General features: G+C 32.2%; 2 protein-coding genes and 1 long non-coding RNA gene across 3 annotated transcripts; all 3 read left to right on the plus strand.

Moving 5' to 3' along the window:
* Positions 1–4,175: 4,175 nt before the first annotated feature.
* Positions 4,176–5,160, plus strand: LOC104767207 (uncharacterized). Its single transcript, XM_087500432.1, has one exon. It carries the CDS (start codon positions 4,184–4,186, stop codon positions 5,123–5,125), a length of 942 nt encoding a protein of 313 aa, XP_087356558.1. The 5' UTR covers positions 4,176–4,183; the 3' UTR covers positions 5,126–5,160.
* Positions 5,161–8,846: 3,686 nt separating this feature from the next.
* Positions 8,847–9,739, plus strand: LOC104767206 (uncharacterized). Its single transcript, XR_764211.3, has 2 exons — positions 8,847–8,975; positions 9,082–9,739. It is a non-coding gene; the product is annotated as an uncharacterized LOC104767206 (long non-coding RNA).
* A 9,546-nt stretch (positions 9,740–19,285) lies between these two features.
* On the plus strand, positions 19,286–20,544 carry LOC104767208 (transcription repressor OFP7). Its single transcript, XM_010491252.3, has one exon. The coding sequence runs from the start codon at positions 19,446–19,448 to the stop codon at positions 20,403–20,405; it is 960 nt and encodes a 319-aa protein (XP_010489554.2). The 5' UTR covers positions 19,286–19,445; the 3' UTR covers positions 20,406–20,544.
* The last annotated feature ends 109 nt before the right edge of the window (positions 20,545–20,653 follow it).

Raw genomic sequence — 20,653 nt, forward strand, 5'->3', positions numbered from 1 at the left:
TGCGTCCGGTCGCCCCAGACTACTCTTCAGTCCGAAGTTCTAGAACAGAGTTTAGACTCTGCCTTTCATCTTCCACCGACGCTTGGTAGAAGCAGAGGAAAGTGTTTCCTCTTTTCGGGGGTACCAATATCGTCACTCGAACCATGTTGGGACTCCAATATCATGCTGAGTCATCACCACTTTGCTGGCCGAGGATTGGTGACCTTTTCTATCTTTAATAACTACTTAATGCTTCTAGCCTTTAAGACCACAACTCAATTCCTGGTTTAATACGGTCCAGTAAAAGATTTCCATAACCAGAAAATTGTTAGGCCTCATCTCATGTGCTTGGAAGTTTTTTGTTATTTTTATATTTTATCTATACTAGTATTTTTGTAGCAGTTTTTGTTCAAAAATACTTTTTGGAAAGTTTTTGCATTTAATGCATTGACTTTAATATTAGTTACCAAAAATTTCAAATTAATTATAAGTAAGATTTTAAGAAGTAAAGAAATTTTTCTACCTCATTTAAACATAAATATATATATATATGATTCTTTTTCATTTTTATTTGAATTTATATTTAAATTATCTTGAATTATTCTATAATACATTTAGTTCATAAACATTGTGATTTTTTCTTGCATATGATATAATACAAATTTTTAAAAACAGACATATATTACTCAATTTACAGATATAATATCCCACATCGCCTAAAAAATTTGGGCAATGGTTTAGAGTCATACTATAAAAGAGACCAAAATGATTTATAATACAAAAATTTTGATTTATCAGGCATTCAAATTAAAAAAAAAATTATTTGGTTTATTCCAATTCTTTATTAAAGATTTTTAAAAAGTTAAATATTATAAATATTTATATTTTTTAGAAAGTTTAACTTTATAAAATGTTTAAAATATTAATAATATTTAAACGTTCATGAAGTTTCAAATTTATAAAGTTTAAATATTATAAATATTTCAACTTTTTAAAAAGTTAAAAGACCTTTAAAATATATATTTAAACTTTTACGAAACTTCAAATATGAGAAATACTCAACCGTTTTAAGAATTCTAAGTATTATAAATATTTAAACTTTATAAGAAGCGCCAATCTTATAAAATGTAAATGGTTACAATCTTAATAATTAACATAGCAACTCAAGCTAATATTTATAATACAAGACAATAAATATAAAAAATTAAGATGATATAGTGCGAGTTAAAATATCTCGGGACGAAGTTATATAGCGGAACGGGCTTGTCGATATTTACATAAATTTAAAATATCATTAAATTGGTGTTACACGGGTAAAACATCATTTCATTATTTTGTTAACACTATCTGTATTAGAGAATAGACATATCAAATTTAATTGATTAAATAAATATTATGTAAAAAACAAATTATAGTGCGGTATTATATGGTTTAAACTTTAAATCATAAAATTAAAAATTATTATATAATTATAACATATTTAACCAACAAATAAAATTTATAATTTAAATGTTTTAGTTATAAATAATTTGCACCGCAGTATACCGCGGGTCCTAATCTAGTTTTTTATACAAAGCAAGATTGTAATGAATAGCTCTAACGATAAACAGTGATATGATAAGCGTACTCTGACAGGGATCCGAAACATCACCACTCAAGGGGAATGAGTAAGACATAAACAGTGATGTGATAAGCATACGATCACGGCTTATATCTATCAGATGCCTCCCAACCTTTTTTAATGATCTCATGTTTCTGGATTCTAGGCGGACAGAGCTCGGCTGTATACGTAACCGTTTAGTTTTGTGGCTACAGCTTGTTTCTCAAGCTCTTCTTCTGCCATCTTTCCAATTACCAAAACATTTCCATAACCACTCCGTCAATTATCCTCCACTTCAGGGAAGATCTCACAACCAGACTTTTTGTGCCCGGTTCAAGCCAGAGAAACCAACTCTGCCATTTATGCTTCCAACAAGGGTCAATGGAACTATGGAAGCCCAGCCTCAGACTATACTTCAGTCTGACGTTCTAGAACAGAGCCTAGCCTCTGCCTTTCATCTTTGACCGACGCTCAGTAGAAGCAGAGAGGACACAGATGTCCTTCTCTCTCGGGATACCAATATCGTTACTCGAACCGTGGTCAGGCTCCAAAATCATGCTGAGCCACCACCACTTTTGCTGTTCGAGTATTGGTGACCTTTTTCCTCTATTTAATTTAATAGCTACTTTATGATAAAACACACAACTTAATTCTAGGTTTAGTCCGGTTCTCTTTTAAAGATTTCCATAATCAGAAAAGAAAAACATGTTACATTATGGTTCAATCCGGTTGATTGATTGCTCTCGCTTCCTCCCACTGAATCTCCTATTCTCTTCGAATTACACTTCGGTTGTACTTCAGAAATTTTGTAATGTCTTCAAACGTTCCACGAATTACACTCTCTCTTTCTTGAGCTATAATGGATAGTCTACTCTGTAATTTAAGTTCGTTTGATATGAAGTTTAATATTAGAACAAACACTAGTCGGCCATGGTGGCTGAAACTGGGAAAAACAAGAACCAAGTGGTAAAACTTTTGGATTATTATTATCTTGGATAATCTTTACAAATGAGGATTGAGAGAGTTATATACAACCTTAGAACACTCTAGAACTCTCTCAACTTTTCTATAGGCTATACAGCTGTACAGTGCTTAGTCACTGCTTATGGATGAGAGGGAATCAAATCGGTTTTAAATTGAGACAGTCTTCATCTTCCTTGTTTCTTCTTTGCAGGTACAGATTTTGTCTTCTACTGCAGCTCTGTTGTGGACTTCCCAATTGGGCCTGACTTCTTCAATTGGGCTTGAGGTAATGGACCTGTATTGCTCACAGAAACAACAACAGCTTGACCTCTGAGACGAGCAGTCCTCCTGTAGCAACAGTAAGACCAACCTTATGTGGACGAGGTGCATCACGCCTAACTGTACTGGCCTGACCAATGTGTTGATAGTTACCTCTCTACTTGGTTCATATCCACACCACAAACCGTAAGACATGAGTTTCTCTTCACCCGGTGCTTGTGGTACGCGTTACTTTCACCAAAAGTCACGTGTTTTGGACTTTTGGTGATAATTAAGGACTGTCTTTAGAAACCTAGTTGGTTGGGTCACTCAAAAGTCGATTGAAGGTTAAAAACTAAAACTAAAACTAAACAGATGTAATTTAGATTAAATTGATTTGGCTACCACCAAAGACATGATTCTTTGTGATAGAAGATACGGGTGAAGTTCGTATTAGTTGTTAATTGTAATTGTACCAGTGTCGACACTCAAACCCTGGTAAGACTGAAGACTCCATGATCATTTTAGTGGGCAGGAATCTGTAACCTTTTCTCTGTTAAGTATTAACTAATATTTAAAATTTTCTAACATGTAACTAAATACGTATAATTAAATATGGTTGGTTAAAAAATCAGAAGAAGCCAACCAAGAGCAAGTTAGGCTTATGTAATAAAATTACTCATATGTATATAAATTTACTCATATGTATATAAATAAGTTTCATATGTATATAAATAAGTTTTCTTTACAAATTATTTCTCTGCCCGCCAATTTATTAGTTAAGTGCCATCTCATTTCCATGATAAATGGAACATATGTGTTACTCTAGACTGATTCATCCATTTTTTATACATATAGCTTACAAAGTAAAATTTTAATGAAAATCACCCCACCATTAAACTTATAAATATTTCTCTAATACTATTAATTAATGCGTAACTTCAATGTTAAATATATGTTATAAATGATAAAATAATATTTTATAATCATATATATCATCAAAGAAAAGTAAAGTATATGAAAAAAACGCCAGCAAACCTGTGTCCTACATATATCTTAGTATAAATAATATATTACTGCTAATGGGGGAAATTATAATTTATATTTTATCAATATAAAGGAGGAAATCAATATTATAATATACCCATATATTATTATATAAAGGAGGAAATCAATATCAAAGAATTTTTTCTTTCTCCAGATTAAATAAAAACTGATAATAGTTGCATAAAGCAGATCTGTTAGATTTCCTTCCTTTTCAAATTTAATGGTTATGAAGTTCATACCATTACTTTTTCAATGCAAATTTTATATAAAAAGATACATAATCAAGAGTAAAATACACTAAATCTTTCGCAATGTCTTCCATCCCAAATAGATTTAATGTTTACGGTGATGGCCATCGTGAATTTTGTCCCATTGACATGGATCACAACTCCAGAATGGCTCGATCAATGTTCATTACATCTGATTGTACCAACCATGGAGATTTGTTTTCTTCTTCTCCATCATTATCTATTTATCCAAAATCCACATGTCTCTTCATCTTATTTTGGAGTTAACCATTCACATATGACCTGTCATATGATGAGAAGAAACATTGATTTTGTTTCTAGTGCTGATTATTTGCCTATGACAGATAATTCTCGTCTTACTAAAGTTTCTTTCACTCAAACCATCACAAATAAGGATACTTCCATCGTTCCCACCAATTCGCTTGACACTTTTCAATATGGTATTGAACGTGTCAAACGAGGCATGGGTTCTAAAACCAATATTTGGAATCCTGCATTTCGTTCTCCAAATTTTTTTGATAAACATTGCAAGATTTTGAACCCTAAACCTCTTAGTGTCATTTTTCCATGGCAAGATTATGCATATCGTCAACAAGCTGACATGTTTTCCTCACCATCGAGGCACAACCATTATCAAAATAATCTCCAAGATGGTCGACCTTTGGAAAAAATCTTCAAACCAACCAAGGTTTTTGAAGAAACTATTGACGATAGAAGTTGTGAAGAAAATAAGAAAAGTGAAGATGATGGTCGAACACACAGTCTACCATATGAGAAATACGGTCCATATACATGTCCTAAGTGCAATGGTATATTTGACACTTCTCAAAAATTTGCTGCACATATGTCATCTCACTACAAGACTCAGACGGACAAAGAAAGAGCCCAGAGAGTCAGTGCAAGAAATAAAAGAAAGTATGGTAAACTCAATCTCGAAGTACATGGCGAGTCTCAAAAAATCAATCCAGAGGATGGAGTTAATAGCGGTGGAAGAAGTGACGATAAGATTGTAAAGGAAGAGCTTCTTTAGGTTTTTATTGCCTTATATCTCTTCAACATTTATTTTTCAAAAAATTGCTTATTATCTTTTCTTTCTAGTATTTTCATCATATTTGTTAGTACAATGAGTGAATATGCATTTATTCACAGTTAATTGTACTTTTTTATCAAGTCTTTAAATTTTTAAGGTTTGGTTGTTATATATATATATATATATATATATATATATATATCTCTTAAATTTGAGTACATAATGCAAATGAAATAATACATGCTAAACCATATCACACACACGTTAACTCTTAGAAAATCGACTTCTTCTTAAATACCCTTAATGAAAAGTCCTTAAAATATTTTCAGCCAAAATTTTCTCCCCTATTTCAGACGCACAAACGCACCACATCAACTTTCAGACTTAAAATTACTCTTTTGCCATTAATGAAAATCAATTCTAGATATTTTTACCATTTTTCTAATTTTTAAAATTTTTTAAAAAATGAAAACATATGAAGAAAAAATCGTAAGTTAGTTTTAATTACAAAAAGGCTAAATCTGATATAAATGGGCTTTTGAAAGAATCTTATAAAAATTATACCGACGCATTCAAAACCCTAAAAATATAAGTCGTTTACTAATATAAATATTGAATACCCTAACTATTTTCCATAACTCCAAAACAAAGAAACATAAAAAAAAAACCTAAATTACTATCATGTTTTCAAAATTATATTTATATTTGTATTATAATCATGATCTTTTATATTGTTCATCGAATTCTAATCATTCATATCCTTTTTTGTAGTATTTGTTTGGAACGCAAGATTAAGCATACCTATATCTTTTTGAATGGTTTATTTACTTTTTAGAATAAGTATATTGTCCGATGTTTCGTGGTTTGATCTATAGTTTTGTAAGCTAATACAAATTTATTATGTTTCAAGTGAGTTCATAGATGGTCGTGAGTTAAGATCCACAAATTTGAATACAAAGAAAAACTCGTATTGTTTTTTTTTTTTTTAAACCCTAATCTTATTTCTTTGATACATTGACGATGCTAACTTTTAATGCTAATGTTTATAGTTGCAGAAAAATTACGGTTGGTGTTAATAATAATGAAACGTTTTTGGTACTTTTCATAACAAACGATTTTACTATTGTTTTGGAAATTATTCCCATGATTGTGGCTTATATTTAATTATTTTAACAAATAGAGATAAGAGGCGAGGTCAAGCAAACATCGATCTTTGGTTACTGCTTCTCCATCGTTTATAAGAGATGTGTTTTGTTATTCTTAAATTTTTGTTTACTATTAATAATTCGCCAACGATGAAAGCTAATGCATGAATTCAGTTTCAGATGAATCTATTGATGATTGTACAAAGAAAAACAGGTATTTTTTAAAAAACATAAACAACCTTCCTTTGATACAGTAATGATACTAACATTTATAGTATAAAATTTAGGAAACATTTCCGTTCTACTGTGTTCTCAGATTTTGGGGGTTTTCAAATTTCAACTTTTGAAGGTAACTGAAAAAAGTGTCTTTGTGATTTGTAGTGTAGTTTTAATACTTGGGACTAAAAGCTAATGGATTTATGTTGAAGGTCGATCATGCATTCAAAATGTGGATGGATGTTCAAAAATATACATTAATACTAAATTCCCTCAGCTTAAATATGATAGGAAAGCGTAAGTTAACTGTTAAACAATATTCAATTATGTCTCTTAAGAAAAATAATATTTTGAGTTCTTTAAAGCTATAATCTAATAATTTTAATCTTATGAAAATTACAAATATGTACTAAAGGCTAGAACTATAATAAACTACGAGTAGTCTAACCAAGAAGAGGCAGTTGGACAGAATTTCTAAAATATTTTTTGTGAAATTAATGTCATTTCCCTTTTTAATTCAGCACAACTCTTTACCCTTTTCGATACTAAAAATGTCATTTGTGGTTTTAGATGCTGAATCTTTCATTTTCCCTTAATCTTTCTTTAGAATAATTTAGTATCATCAAGTATATTTACTATAAATTCTCAAATATAAAGTAATTATTAGATTAACATCATAATCTAATAACTACATAGGCTTCCTTATTAACTGTATACATATTATTATTAAAAAATTTATAACCCAAAAAAAGAAAGACACTAAAACGATTGACGCAACGTTTAATCGTGAGACCTTTTGAATTCCAAAAAATCGAAAATTAACATTATTTGATCTATGCTTTTGTTTGTTTTTACAGGTTTTCTTTTATATTTTCAACAATCAAATAAAATGCTAAAATGTTATTATTCATGTTTGTTGAGAAATAAGTTTTATCCCATATATACATATTGAGTTTTTTTCTTTAATTTATTTCTTATATTTCTAATATTTGATATTCTATTACTATATTATGTCCAATTATTAGTCCATGTTTAATAAATTAATACATTCATTATATTCATGATAAATCTTTAAAAATCAAACTGTGTAATATTTATAGTTTAAAGAAATTATAATAAAATATATACAATTATAATGAATAAATCCATAACACAACAGGTAATACAGGAGGATACAATACACAGGTTAATAGATATGATATGAAGTACACGATAAAGGCCAGAAGTAATTAGACAAGTTATTAGATATGATATGGAGTACTGGATAGAGGCAAGAGGTAATTAGATATAAATGGAAGGGGTTATGTGTCAAAGTCAATATCCTGCTCACAAGTATTAGATGTCAAGAATAAGAATATAAAAAATAATATGATTGGTATATGTAATAATAAAAATATAAAAAATACAGGATATTATTATTTAAAGATATAGTAAATATTTTGACCCGTGCTATAGCACGGGTTACTACCTCGTTAATATAATATAATTAAATTCACCCAACAATAATTGTAATTTTTCATAAGGATGGTTTTCAGTGACAACTACCAAAGTTATTATTAACGTTTGCTATTCTGGAGAATTTGGATAGTATTAATTTAGGTAGATATTATTTATTAGGATTGCATGATTTTCTCCTTAAATAAAAAAATTGAATCTTATCGTTTTAATTTAGGTAGATATTATTTATTAAGATTGCCTGATTTTCTTCCTTAAATAAAAAATTGAATCTTATCGTTTTAATTTAGGTAGATATTATTAGGATGGTTTTCAGTGACAACTACCAAAGTTATTATTAACGTTTGTTATTCTGAAGAATTTGGATAGTATTAATTTAGGTAGATATTATTTATTAGGATTGCCAGATTTTCTCCTTAAATAAAAAAATTCAATCTTATCGTTTTAATTTAGGTAGATATTATTTATTAAGATTGCCTGATTTTCTTCCTTAAATAAAAAATTGAATCTTATCGTTTTAATTTAGGTAGATATTATTGAGGAAATTTGTAATTATACATTAAAATCTTAATTTCAGATAAGGAAATCATTACAAATTACGATTTTAATGTATAATTACATTCATATTCTAAAATCGTTTTAAACAACTTTTCCAGTTTTGTATATAAATACTTCTTGCTGGCTTGTAGTCTCTTTCACTTTCAATTCTGATCTTCCCTTTCTTTTGAGTTGATTTTGTTACCTTGATCCTCTCATGTGACTCAAGGCCACATGTCCAACAGAAGGTGTGGCCACACAAACAGACCACATCGAAATCAACTTCGGCATCTTCGTTAAGCAGTATGGCGTATTCACAACCCGATAAAGGACACCATTTGATGGTTGCTTTATGGCACTCCATGAAGGATCCAAGAAGCCATCCCTCGTACATCTCCTTCACTGGGTCAGTTAGTTTCTCGATGGTATCGGATCCAACAGAGGCGACACAGCCTTGTTTAACTCAAGAGATGATGAGTAGGCAACAGATTCCGCAGGTTAGTAACTACAAAAGCACCTCTATATTTATTTATTTTTTTGTATATCGATTTAACAAAATATCTTCAAAATTATAAGTCTTTATTTTTTATTTTTTTTCTGCAGCAATGGAAGCCGATGGTCAGAAATACTCTGTTCTCGTGAAAACCGAAGTTCGTGACAAGATGATGGAAGAAATCAATCTGATCTCGGAATTCTTCTCTGTGTCAAAGTCGGTTGCCTATTCATCATCTCTTGCCTTAACTAAGGCTGTGTCCCCTCTGTTGGACCCGATACCATCCAGATCCTGACTGACCCAGTGAAGCAGATGTAGGAGGGATGGCTTATTGGATCCTTCATGGAGTGCCATAAAGCAACCATCAAATGGTGTCCTTTATCGGGTTGTGAATAGCCATACTGCTTAACGAAGATGCCGAAGTTGATTTCGATGTGGTCTGTTTTGTGTGGCCGCACCTTCTGTTGGACATGTGGCGTTGAGTCACATGGGAGGATCAAGGTAACAAAATCAACTCAAAAGAAAGGGAATATCAGGATTGAAAGTGAAAGAGACTACAAGCCAGCAAGAAGTATTTATATACAAAACTGGAAAAGTTGTTTACTCACAATAATTAAAAGAAAAATTTACAGCCTTTTTAGTAAATTTAATTAATCTATGTAATACCAGATGAATTGTCGCTTACGCTTGGTGTTGTGAATTTCTTGTTGTGTGAAGAAACAAAAGACAATGAACAGAGACAAAACACAACTGCTTTTTCCCAAAGAATCTTCATGTTGTACTTCTTCAAAGACGCCATTCTCATTTTTGATTACCTATCCGAATGCAAGTATTCATTCACTCTACCTTCAGAATTAGGAGCTTGCGAATCTGCAGGAGAAGTGGTCGGACTGAAAGACGAAGGCCCTGTGAATTATGAACGATTAGCTTTGTTAATAACATATTAAAGTGTATACAATTGTCAATAAACCTAATATAATTGTCCAAAACAAATGTATACCTGGAGCAGGGAGAGGAGCTGCTGTAGCTGCAAAGGTTCACAAATAATCCAGGACCTACCTTGTAGAATGACACAGCAACAAAATCTGCAGGATGCTCCAATAAATCAGGTGGTAGTGTAGCACAACCCTTTGCAGCATCAATCAAGACTAACCACCGCTTGCTCCTTATAAAAAGTGTATATAAAAGCCATGATGAGAGAAAAATAATAGAAACCAATACGAACGACCCTCTTAAGTCCTATACACTAGTCTTTGTTGTCTGTTTGTAAGGGCCTCTCGGTTCACATTCCTCTCCTTGTCATTCTCTACCATCTATTACACATATTACAAGCTCCATTTGGTTAAACAAAGAGTAGTCAGTCTTCTTTCTCCATTCGATTCTACCAAAAGAGATTTCTAGTACTTGATTCCGAGCTAGAAGAAACTCATCAGCTTCAGCTTCAATTTTGTCCAATAGTTGAGCAGTCTTCTTTGGATCCAAGTGATTACCTCTATAGCCTTAACAGATTACAACAAACACATATACCAAGTGATTAGCGAACACTTAATTTTTTTTTAATTTGGATGGGATAAAGTGATTCATCTCTCGTAGATACAATTCTGATAAACCCTAAAACATAAAATCCTATGCTCTAAATAACGAAATGTTCTCTAATATTCAATTGTCAGCATCTTATAGTCTAATACGGAATTGGTTGCCAAAAAAAAAACATACTAATACGGAATAATTACTGTTACTACGGTAGGGAGACGTGACGCCGGAGAATGCGAATATATCGGATTAACTTCACGTCTCCAGCGTTAAAACTAGGCATATATCTAGTTTATTTATTCTGTGGCGAAGATGGATTCTCACCAGCCTAAGGATCAGCCACGTTCGTCTTAGTTTAATTGATTAAACAATAGATTTGTCTAGAACTAAATCACATGTTGAAGAACTTTATAAAGTGCTTTCCTTTTGCTTGAATGAACACTATAAAGTTATTTCTTTATATAGATGGATTCGATATTCTTTTTATATATCAAGATATGTGCACACATAATAATATGACTAAATATGTGTGTGCTCATCTAAGAATGGGGAAGCATGATTGACCCCTAAGGCATAATATTTTCTGGATATGGTTTCTTTTCCGATCTACCAAGTGGAAATTGATTTGCATTGTGAAAAAAAAAAAAAAAAAACAATATGAAAGGATGATATTCTAAAAATAGAGAAAAAGACAACAAAAAACACACAAAAAACAAAACAGCTCAACTGATGTTTATGGTGATGAATTTTGAAAATATTGTTGCATATGGAACATGAATTATAACCCTTTGACAAAGAAAAAAATGTTTTCGAATATATGAGTTAAAAAATCTGACAACTCTATAAAAGTAAAAAAATTTAACCAAAAGCTTATTATAAGATTCATTCATTAGATCATATAATTAATAACGAATCTATGATAATTATGGTTTAGTATACTCGTTAGCATTAGAGAATAATAAATTATTCTTACAAAAAATGTACTATGCACTTCTCCACTTCATAAGCGTATGCTTGATTTTTAAATGAAATAGAGTAAATGTAACATATAATGTTGTTTTTCATGTGTATATAAATTTAAAGCAATGTTTTATAATAAAATGGATTGGCATCAATGAGAGCCTCAAATCCGAACAAAAGATGGAGGATCCTACATTTTGAAGTTGACATTTGCTGACGCCATTTCGCAGCAGCCAGTTAGGTTTCAAAAGTGCCTATGATATATTTCTTTGATTAATATATAACATGTAACCTTTTTTTTCTATTTTGTTATGGGTTCTTGTGGCTCTCCTTAATCGTAAAGATTATATGCTAATCCTTTTATGTTTTCTTACATTAATCGTTAATGATAATTTTTAATATTGTAATTTGTGGTTTAATATAATGGTTCGAAATAATCTGCATCTTCACGTATATAGAAGAAGAATGGTTGCTTATGCCTATTATTATTTTTTTAGGTTTAAATTTAGTTTATTTCTTATGAAATGTATACATTCTTACATTGTAGATTGCATAGTGGTGTACATATTTTTGTTGTAGAATAACTACCAAAGGAAAAAACTCCAGTTATTTAGATAAGTACTCCAATCCACAAACACAAACCACAAGCTAACTTCAATACTTATTTAAGTAATTAACTCCGTAATTTATTTAAATAAATACTAGAGTTGGCTTATGGTAGCAACTATTTAGTATTGGAGTCCATAATTTTTGTTGCTACCATGAATTCTAGCTCTTTGAATTATTGCTAACAATTACCAATCATGCAACGATGGTTTAAAGATATTTTCTTTGTATATGCAACCTTTATTATAAGATCTTTTTGAGAGAGGTTCATTCCAGCAAGTTTTCTGTTCATTCTGGAGCGACTAAGATGTATCGTGACTTCAACCGGTATTATCATTGGGTCGGGATGAAGAGGGATGTCGTTAGCTGGGTCTCGAGGTGTGATACCTGCTAGCTAGTGAAGGCTAAACATCAGGTGCCGAGTGACCTGTTGCAGAATGGAAGTGGGATATGATCACGATGGACTTTGTGGTTGGTTTGCCTGTGTCACGGATGATAGAAGTGGGATATGATCACGAGAGGAGCATATTGGATGCAAATTTTGTTCAGGAGACCACATAGAAGATCCAGGTGCTCAAGCTGAACATGAGAGAGGCTCAGGATCGGCAGAGGAGTTATGCTGATCAGAGGAGGAAGAACATTGAGTTCCAGGTGGATGATAGAGTGTACCTCAAGATGGTCATGTTGCAGAGTCCAAACAGGTCTATCTCAGAGACTAAGTTGAGTCTGAGGTACATGGGTCCTTTCAGGATTGTGGAGCGGGTGGGACTGGTTGCATACAGGTTGGAGTTGCATGAGGTTATGCATGCGTTCCACAAGGTCTTCCATGTGTCGATGCTGAGGAAGTGTCTTCACAAGGATGACGAGGTGTTGGCTAAGATTCCTACAGATTTTCAGCCCAACATGACTCTCTTGTGGCGAGACCGGTGAGGGTTCTCGAGAGGTGGATCAAGGAACTTTGGTGAAAGAAGATCTCTTTGATGAGAGTCTAGTGGAACTGTGATGGTGTGTTAGAGGAGACTTGGGAGCCAAAGGTGTAACGCCTCGACCGCCACCTCTCAGTGCGCCCCATGTCCAATCCAAGTTCATAGGCCTACTTTCCTTAATGGACCTCATGTCCTCTCACTAGGCTCACGACCGTCCCTACAAATCACCAAATGATATTTTCTTGTGTTTTGTCCTCACTCGCACAGTTCCGGCAGTCACTTCCCGGAATGTTACCCATCCTGAGACTACTCCTGCTCAAGCACGCTTAACTCTGGAGTTCTCTCAGGACTCTTGACCGAAATGATAAGTGCATTTTGGTTATATAGGTGGCCAAATCAATTATTTTAAACCTCTCCGCAAGCCTCTGAAACCGGGGTGTCACAATTCACCACCATTCACAGATCGCAATGTCCTCGTTTCGCACCAAGACCATCATCCCCGATGGTGTGAGCCGACTCGACTCCACACTCATTTGGGTTCAGCTCTGATACCACTTGTAACGACCCGACCGTCACCTTTTAGTGGTCACCATGTCCAATCCCACTCCATGGGCCCATCTTCCTTAATAGGCCTCACGTCCTCTCACTAGGCTTGTGATCCCATTTGTATCTAACGGTCGTCTGGAAGGCTTTAAAGACTTGTTTACCATCACTACAAATCACCACATGATCTTTCCTTGTGTTTTGTCCTCACTCACATTGTTCCGAAAGTTATTTCTCAGAAGGTCACACATCCTAAGACTACTCCAGCATAAGCACGCTTAACTATGGAGTTCTCTGAGGACATTTGACCAAAAAGATAAGTGCACTTTGGTGACATAGGTGGTTAACAGTCATGAGAAAACTCCATATTTAAGCGTGTTTGAGCTGGAGTAGTCGTAGGATGGGTGACCTTCCGGAAAGTGACTGTCGGAACTGTTCGAGTGAGGACAAAACACAGGAAAATATCATGTGCTGATTTGTAGGGACGGTAACAATTCTTTAAAACCTCCTAGACGTAGCAAACCGGCCGTCTGATACGGCTGGGCTCACGGGAGTAGTGAGAGGACGTGAGACCCATTAAGGAAGGTGGACCCATGGACTGGGATTAGACATGGTCCCATTGAGAGGTGACATTCGGGGCGTTACAAGTGGTATCATAGCCAAACCATGACAAGTGTGGAGTCGAGTGGACTCACACCGTCGGGGGTGACGGTCTTGGTGCGCAATGAGGATGTTGCGATCTGTTAGTGGGGGTGGATTGTGACACTCAGTTTCAGAGACATGCAAGGAGAGGTTTAAAAGAATTGATTTGGCCACCTATGTCACCAAAGTGCACTTATCTTTTTGGTCAAGGGTCCTGAGAGAACTCCAGAGTTAAGTATGTTTGAGCTAGAGTAGTCTCAGGATGGGTGACCTTCCGGGAAGTGACTGTCGGAATTGTGCAAGTGAGGACAAAATACAGGAAAAGATCATGTGGTGATTTGTAGGGACGGTTACACGTATTTAAAACCTCCCAGACATAGCAAACCGGCCGTCGGATACGTATGGGCTCACAGGCTTAGTGAGAGGACGTGAGGCTCATTAAGGAAGATGGGCCCATTGACTGGGATTATACATGGTCCCATTGAGAGGTGGCGTTCGGGACGTTACAAGAGGCGACGATGAAGGCAAGGTTCAACAAGTGGTTAGAGAAACAAGTCAAAGCTTGAGCTTACCTAACCTTAATGTATACAAATTTTGTTTTCTTATTTTATAAGGAGGTGAATAATGAGGTTCATATGCATACTTTGGATTACTAACAATTGAAAATAATTTCTTATGTTAAGTCAATTCTATATATAGTCCATATACATGCTTCGAATTACTAACAATTGAAAATAATCTCTTATGTTAAATCAATTCTATATATAGTTCGTATTTTAAATAAAACATATCCCCTATATAATAAAACGGAATTACACAACATTGTTTTGTAGATTATATAATTTTAATAAGTTGGTTACAAATAGGGTATATATTAAGTTTTATATTATATTTGTATAGTCTGGATTTATTGTTTCCAAAAATCTTAAAGAGAATATTCTAAAGAATCATTTGATATCATCTAACTTACCCATATTATTTTCCTTTATTAAATTATTCATCAAATAAAATCATTTGTTATCTAACTTAACATATTAATTTGTTAATTATCATCATACTTCACCTCTCATTTTTATATATGAGTCTATTTTGTGAAACAAATAAATTATCATATTAGTTATTATAATTAAAAAATACTTTTATTTCCGGATATTACCATAAGTTGAATTTTTAAAAACAAATATAAATGATCCAATCTATAAAATATTCAAGTTTAATTGATATTATTCTTTAAAAATAATATCTATTGAATTAAAAAATTTACTGAGAAACAGGTCAAAATTTGAATATTTAAATTCAATTTCATACTTTTTGTTGAGTTTTATAATTTTATATAATATATTAAACTTTAAATAATTTATTTTGAAATATTTTAAAAATATTGAAACTAGATATTAAAGTTAGAAACTATAAACACTCTAAATTTTGTTATAGCAATGTCAATAATATGTCACTATAATATGAAAGAATTTCAAAAAACCAAGTATATTAAAACAAAAAGTATAACAATATATTAAATTACTAATAATATAATAACTCGCTTTTTAAAAACCAAATTCACAAAATTATGTCTTATAATGACATTCCAGTCATGAGGTAGAATATATATTGTTGAAATAACTTCACGTACACAAACTAATACAACATATTAAAATTTTATTTTAAAATAGAAAATATACAAAATTTTGTATAAAATAAAATTTAACCAGTGTTATAGCACGAGTACTTATCTAGAATCATTAACAATATAAAACTTACAAAATAAGTATCTTTTTCAAATCATCATATTTAGCATATGATTTTATTGCATAATATTTTATCTAAAAAAACTTTTAAAAACAATCATATAAAAATATTTTATATAAACATTACAATATAAATAAAATGAATTTCAACCCGTGCTCTAGCACGGGTCTTAATCTAGTCTATACTATTAAAGCAGGAGTACTCGTGAACCAACTTTTGGACCATGACTTTGTTTTGGTAGTTTTTAAATAAAATGATAAGTAATCAGTAATTATAGATACATTAGTATATAATTTTCTAACCATTCAAATTAAATCGGATACCCACGGGTTATTTAATACCCAGTTAGTGACTCGATTTTCTCTAACAATATATTTATTATGTATTAAATCAACGATAATCTTACCTAAATCGTAATAGGTTAGAATATTTAATTAAGGAAAACATATACATCAGAATTAAATAAGGAAAACATTTAAATACATAATAAATCAAATCTAAATTTCTGATTCTTTATATATATTTTAGGAGAAAACGGAAAAAAAAAACAAGAAAAGAAAATTACAGTTAATTTTTTGTGCATATTTTTTCTCACAGTTTTCGAAACAAATAAATAAATCCAGTTTAATTTTCAAAAATAATTTAAAATAAAAATTAAATTACTGTTAAAAGATATTTTAAAATAGTAAAATATTCATTATAGCCTTAATAATATAAAGTTAATTAATATATAAGATATTTGAAATTAATACAAATCAATTCGAATTTATTTTAATGGACATATAAAATATATCTAAAATCAACTTATTTGTAAATACTCTCTAAAACACAAGATATGCAACAAATATCTTTAAAAAGATCTTATGTAACTAATATATTTTGTAATCATAAATAAAAATAAGATATCTTTATGAAAATAAACTATTTCATGGATTACATTTGTTGTTTAAGAAAAATTATAAAATATTTCATTTTTAAAATACAAAAAAAGAAGCAAACAAATTTCAATTTATATTTGTATTTTTAAATAGTAATTACCCTAAAATAAGTATTTAAAACTCTAAAATTCAATAATTACAATTGGTTGACTATATTGTATTACTATATATTTATGCAAAATTGAACATTAATAAGTAGTTTTTCAATTTATTTACTATGAACAAATCTTCTATTGCAGAAGGAAATAAATTATATGTAAAAAAATGTGAGAAAAGCACAAATTTTAATTATGTTCTAACCCAAAATTTTTGGACGATAAAAATTGTCTAATAGTTAATTATTTAAAAGAGAACAGTTATGGGACATAAAAATGTTTACGGGTATGGACGAGATAAAACAGGACAAGACAGGACAAAATGGGATGGGATGAGATGTTTTTGTCATTCTAAAATAGTTATGCGTAGGTTATATACGTGCAATCATCCAAAATAAAACTAAATTAAAATATGATATTTGGATTTAATACTTTTAAGCATACCACTATCGTTTAAAAACTGCAAAACGATCAATATATATCTATCACCGTGCAAATAATTAATGATGTTTAAACAACGTACTTATCTGAATATGTTTTAACATTTACCATGTAAGTAAACCAAATATACTACTCAACACTATTTAAAATTTCAAAATTATAAAAAACACATAAATCAAAACATTTTATGCATTTGAAATATACATCAATTAATTATAGTATACAGCACGGGGTATCACCTAGTATCGAAGTAAATTTCAGTCGAGATTCTGAAATATCTCATAAAATTTGTGTTTTTTCTAACTTCAATCAAGCTCTGATTTGGATGTAAAGGCTTCTTTAAAGATATGACCAAAGGCCCAATTTGATCAAGAATCATAAAAACTCGAATTTTATGTAATGTGTTCTAAATTCTAATCTAACTGTTGAAGACAAGAAAAGAAAATACGTTTTATTTTATTAAAAAAAGCAAACACTTAAATCTGATTTTGTAATGGAATCGATTGAATTGACAATTTATCTTTGGACTCTTTATCTAATAAGGAGCATCTAATTGTAATCATTTTGTAATACTTTTTCATATATTAATTAGAAAGAAAAACATATAAAGTTGGAATATGTTAAAATAAGGAAAAGAAATGGAGAAATGTGACTTTTGGGGCATGAGCAGATTATATTGTCTCCTTGGATCCTTTGGTCGTTCGTTTCGAGGGGAGGCTTCTTCGAAGATGGACTTTTTTGTTTTTTTTTGTCTCATCATACAACTTTTCTCCTTTATTGTTAAGTTGCTTGCATTCATTTTCGCGCGGTAACTTTTAAAATTTGCTACCGTATTTGATTAGTATACGAATGGTCGATGTGTTGTATATGGTAGAAGCAAAACTAATGAAAAATCACAATTGTTGATGGCATTGAAATTCATGTTGCAGAAAATAGTCTCTACGGTTTGCAATTGTTAGTCACAATTGTGTGGACTTTTGCTTGTTAATCGCTAAGTCCAAATGCAAGCTAACTCGTACTATGTATTTGTTTCTGCCAATGTCGATTTCATCTCTTTGATGACCTAGGACTTTTTGTATATAAACTTCTTAGGATTAGTGTGAGGCGGTGAGCATAACAATTAGCTTGTCAATTTGTATCATAAGTTTCAACATACACGTTACGTTACAAAACTGACCAAGTTTAAACAAGATTTGCATACGGCTAAACAAGATTCTATGCGACGTTACGAGAGTCTTTTAGATTTATGAAAATATATATTAACAAATTCGTTGATCTAATCATCTAAATATATAGAAAGGAAAAAATGTATTAAAAGACAAAGACAAAACAAACAAAAAAACGTATTTTATGGTCAAAAAGGAAAAAAAAAATGTAGACAGGAATTTGTTGTTTTGTAGTTTAATTTAGCCGTTTTCTCGACCTTTCAATTTCACAGGTGTTTTTTGACTTATACAGGCCTCACACATGTTGATGACTTTAGTTCAAATTTGTACAAACTATCTTCTTATTCCTATGAACCAAATTCGATTATTTACATGCTCTCAAGTCAAAAAGGTTATATCACAATTCAAACTCTTGTTTATGATTTGTGTAGCACTCCACATGTATCTATCATAGGGATTTCACTTGTACTATATGTTTCTTTTGGTTAATGTACCATTGCCATACACAAAGCAGCTCTGCAAATCTAATTCAAGTATCCAACCTTCGTCAACTCACTCATTTGGGTTGCTTTTGAAAACATACAGTTTTAAACATACAATTTTTATTTGACCATTTTACTAGGATTAAAAACTAACTACAATTAACCTTTATTGCAACTTGTCAACAAAAATAAGATACATTATATAATTAGTAAATCTAATGTCGGCATAAAAGCAAGGAAATATATCACAATTTTATGTAAAATACTATAGACATACGAAAGTGTTTGCATATATGTAGAAGCAGAAGAGACAAGCACAACAGTTCTCATTTGATAAATGCTCCATACTCACTTCTCCACACACCAAACAAAAAAAAAATACAAGAAAACAAAATAATGACAAAATGTTTCAAATTAAAGATTTCAAGAATCCTCTCATTCAAATGTTGTCGTTCAAAAGATCCATCCTCTCTCCCTTTTAATCCTGTTCCTTCAAGTCTCCGTCGTACTCCACCATCGGTCAACTCAACATCCGTCGTCACCACCGTGCCACAACGTCGTCGTTCTTCTTTCAGACTACACGTTTTAACCGTGTTTGGCCGCGGACGCTCCTCCACTACGCTGGATATTGTTGATCGAAAGACTTCACCGTCGTTATCTCCGCCGCAGACGCCGACGTTTCAGTGGGAAAGCGAGGGGAAGTGGCACGTGATCGCTCATGTCACGGAAGAAGAAAACGAAACGCCTCGCCGGAAAATTTACGACGGTGGGTCGGAAAAAGATAAACGCCGGCGTTTAAAGAAGAAGGAGAGATCAAACTCTTGGCGGCGAGGGAGCATTTCCTCCGCCGAAGAAGAGACGGACAGAGAGAGTCTCTTACCTTCTTCTACAAACCTCTCGCCGGAAAATTCCTCCTCCTCAGAGCTGCCACGTGTCACAAGGCGTCGGAGACACATTCCAAAAAAGTCAGCGATCGTGGAAGAAAGCGAGTCTTCTTCACCACCACCATCTCCGGCGAGGCTTTCCTCGTTTGTTCAAAGATTGATGCCGTGTACGACGGCGGCTGCGGTTATGGTTGAAGGAGTGGCGGTGGTGAAGAGATCGGAGGATCCTTACGAAGATTTCAAAGGTTCGATGATGGAGATGATTGTAGAGAAGAAGATATTCGAAGTAGCTGAGCTTGAGCAGCTTCTCAGTTGCTTCCTATCGCTAAACGCGAAACGCCACCACCGCGCGATCGTTAGAGCGTTTTCAGAGATTTGGGTTGCTTTGTTCGCCGGTCGTAACGGTAGTGGTGTTCAACGGAGGTCATCCTCCTTCTCGAGTGTTCGACTCTCCGATTATGAAGAGTGTTAAAAACAATAATAACGTTTAATGTCTAACTAAATAATCTTTTTAATTAAGTGATCGATGTAAATTATGCGGCGGTGCAATTATTAAAAATGTAATCATTTAAATGCGTTAGGCCAATTTAAAATACTATATATTTGTACGATTTTAGATTCCAATGCTTAGATTGCATTGATTTTTATTCATATTCGTCAACACCAACCACTAAAGAAAAATATGTTATTCATATCCACACGCAATAATTAATTATTGTG

This window comes from Camelina sativa, chromosome 19 (assembly GCF_030686135.1).
Source record: "Camelina sativa cultivar CO46 ecotype springtype chromosome 19, ASM3068613v1".
Lineage (NCBI taxonomy): Eukaryota > Viridiplantae > Streptophyta > Magnoliopsida > Brassicales > Brassicaceae > Camelina > Camelina sativa.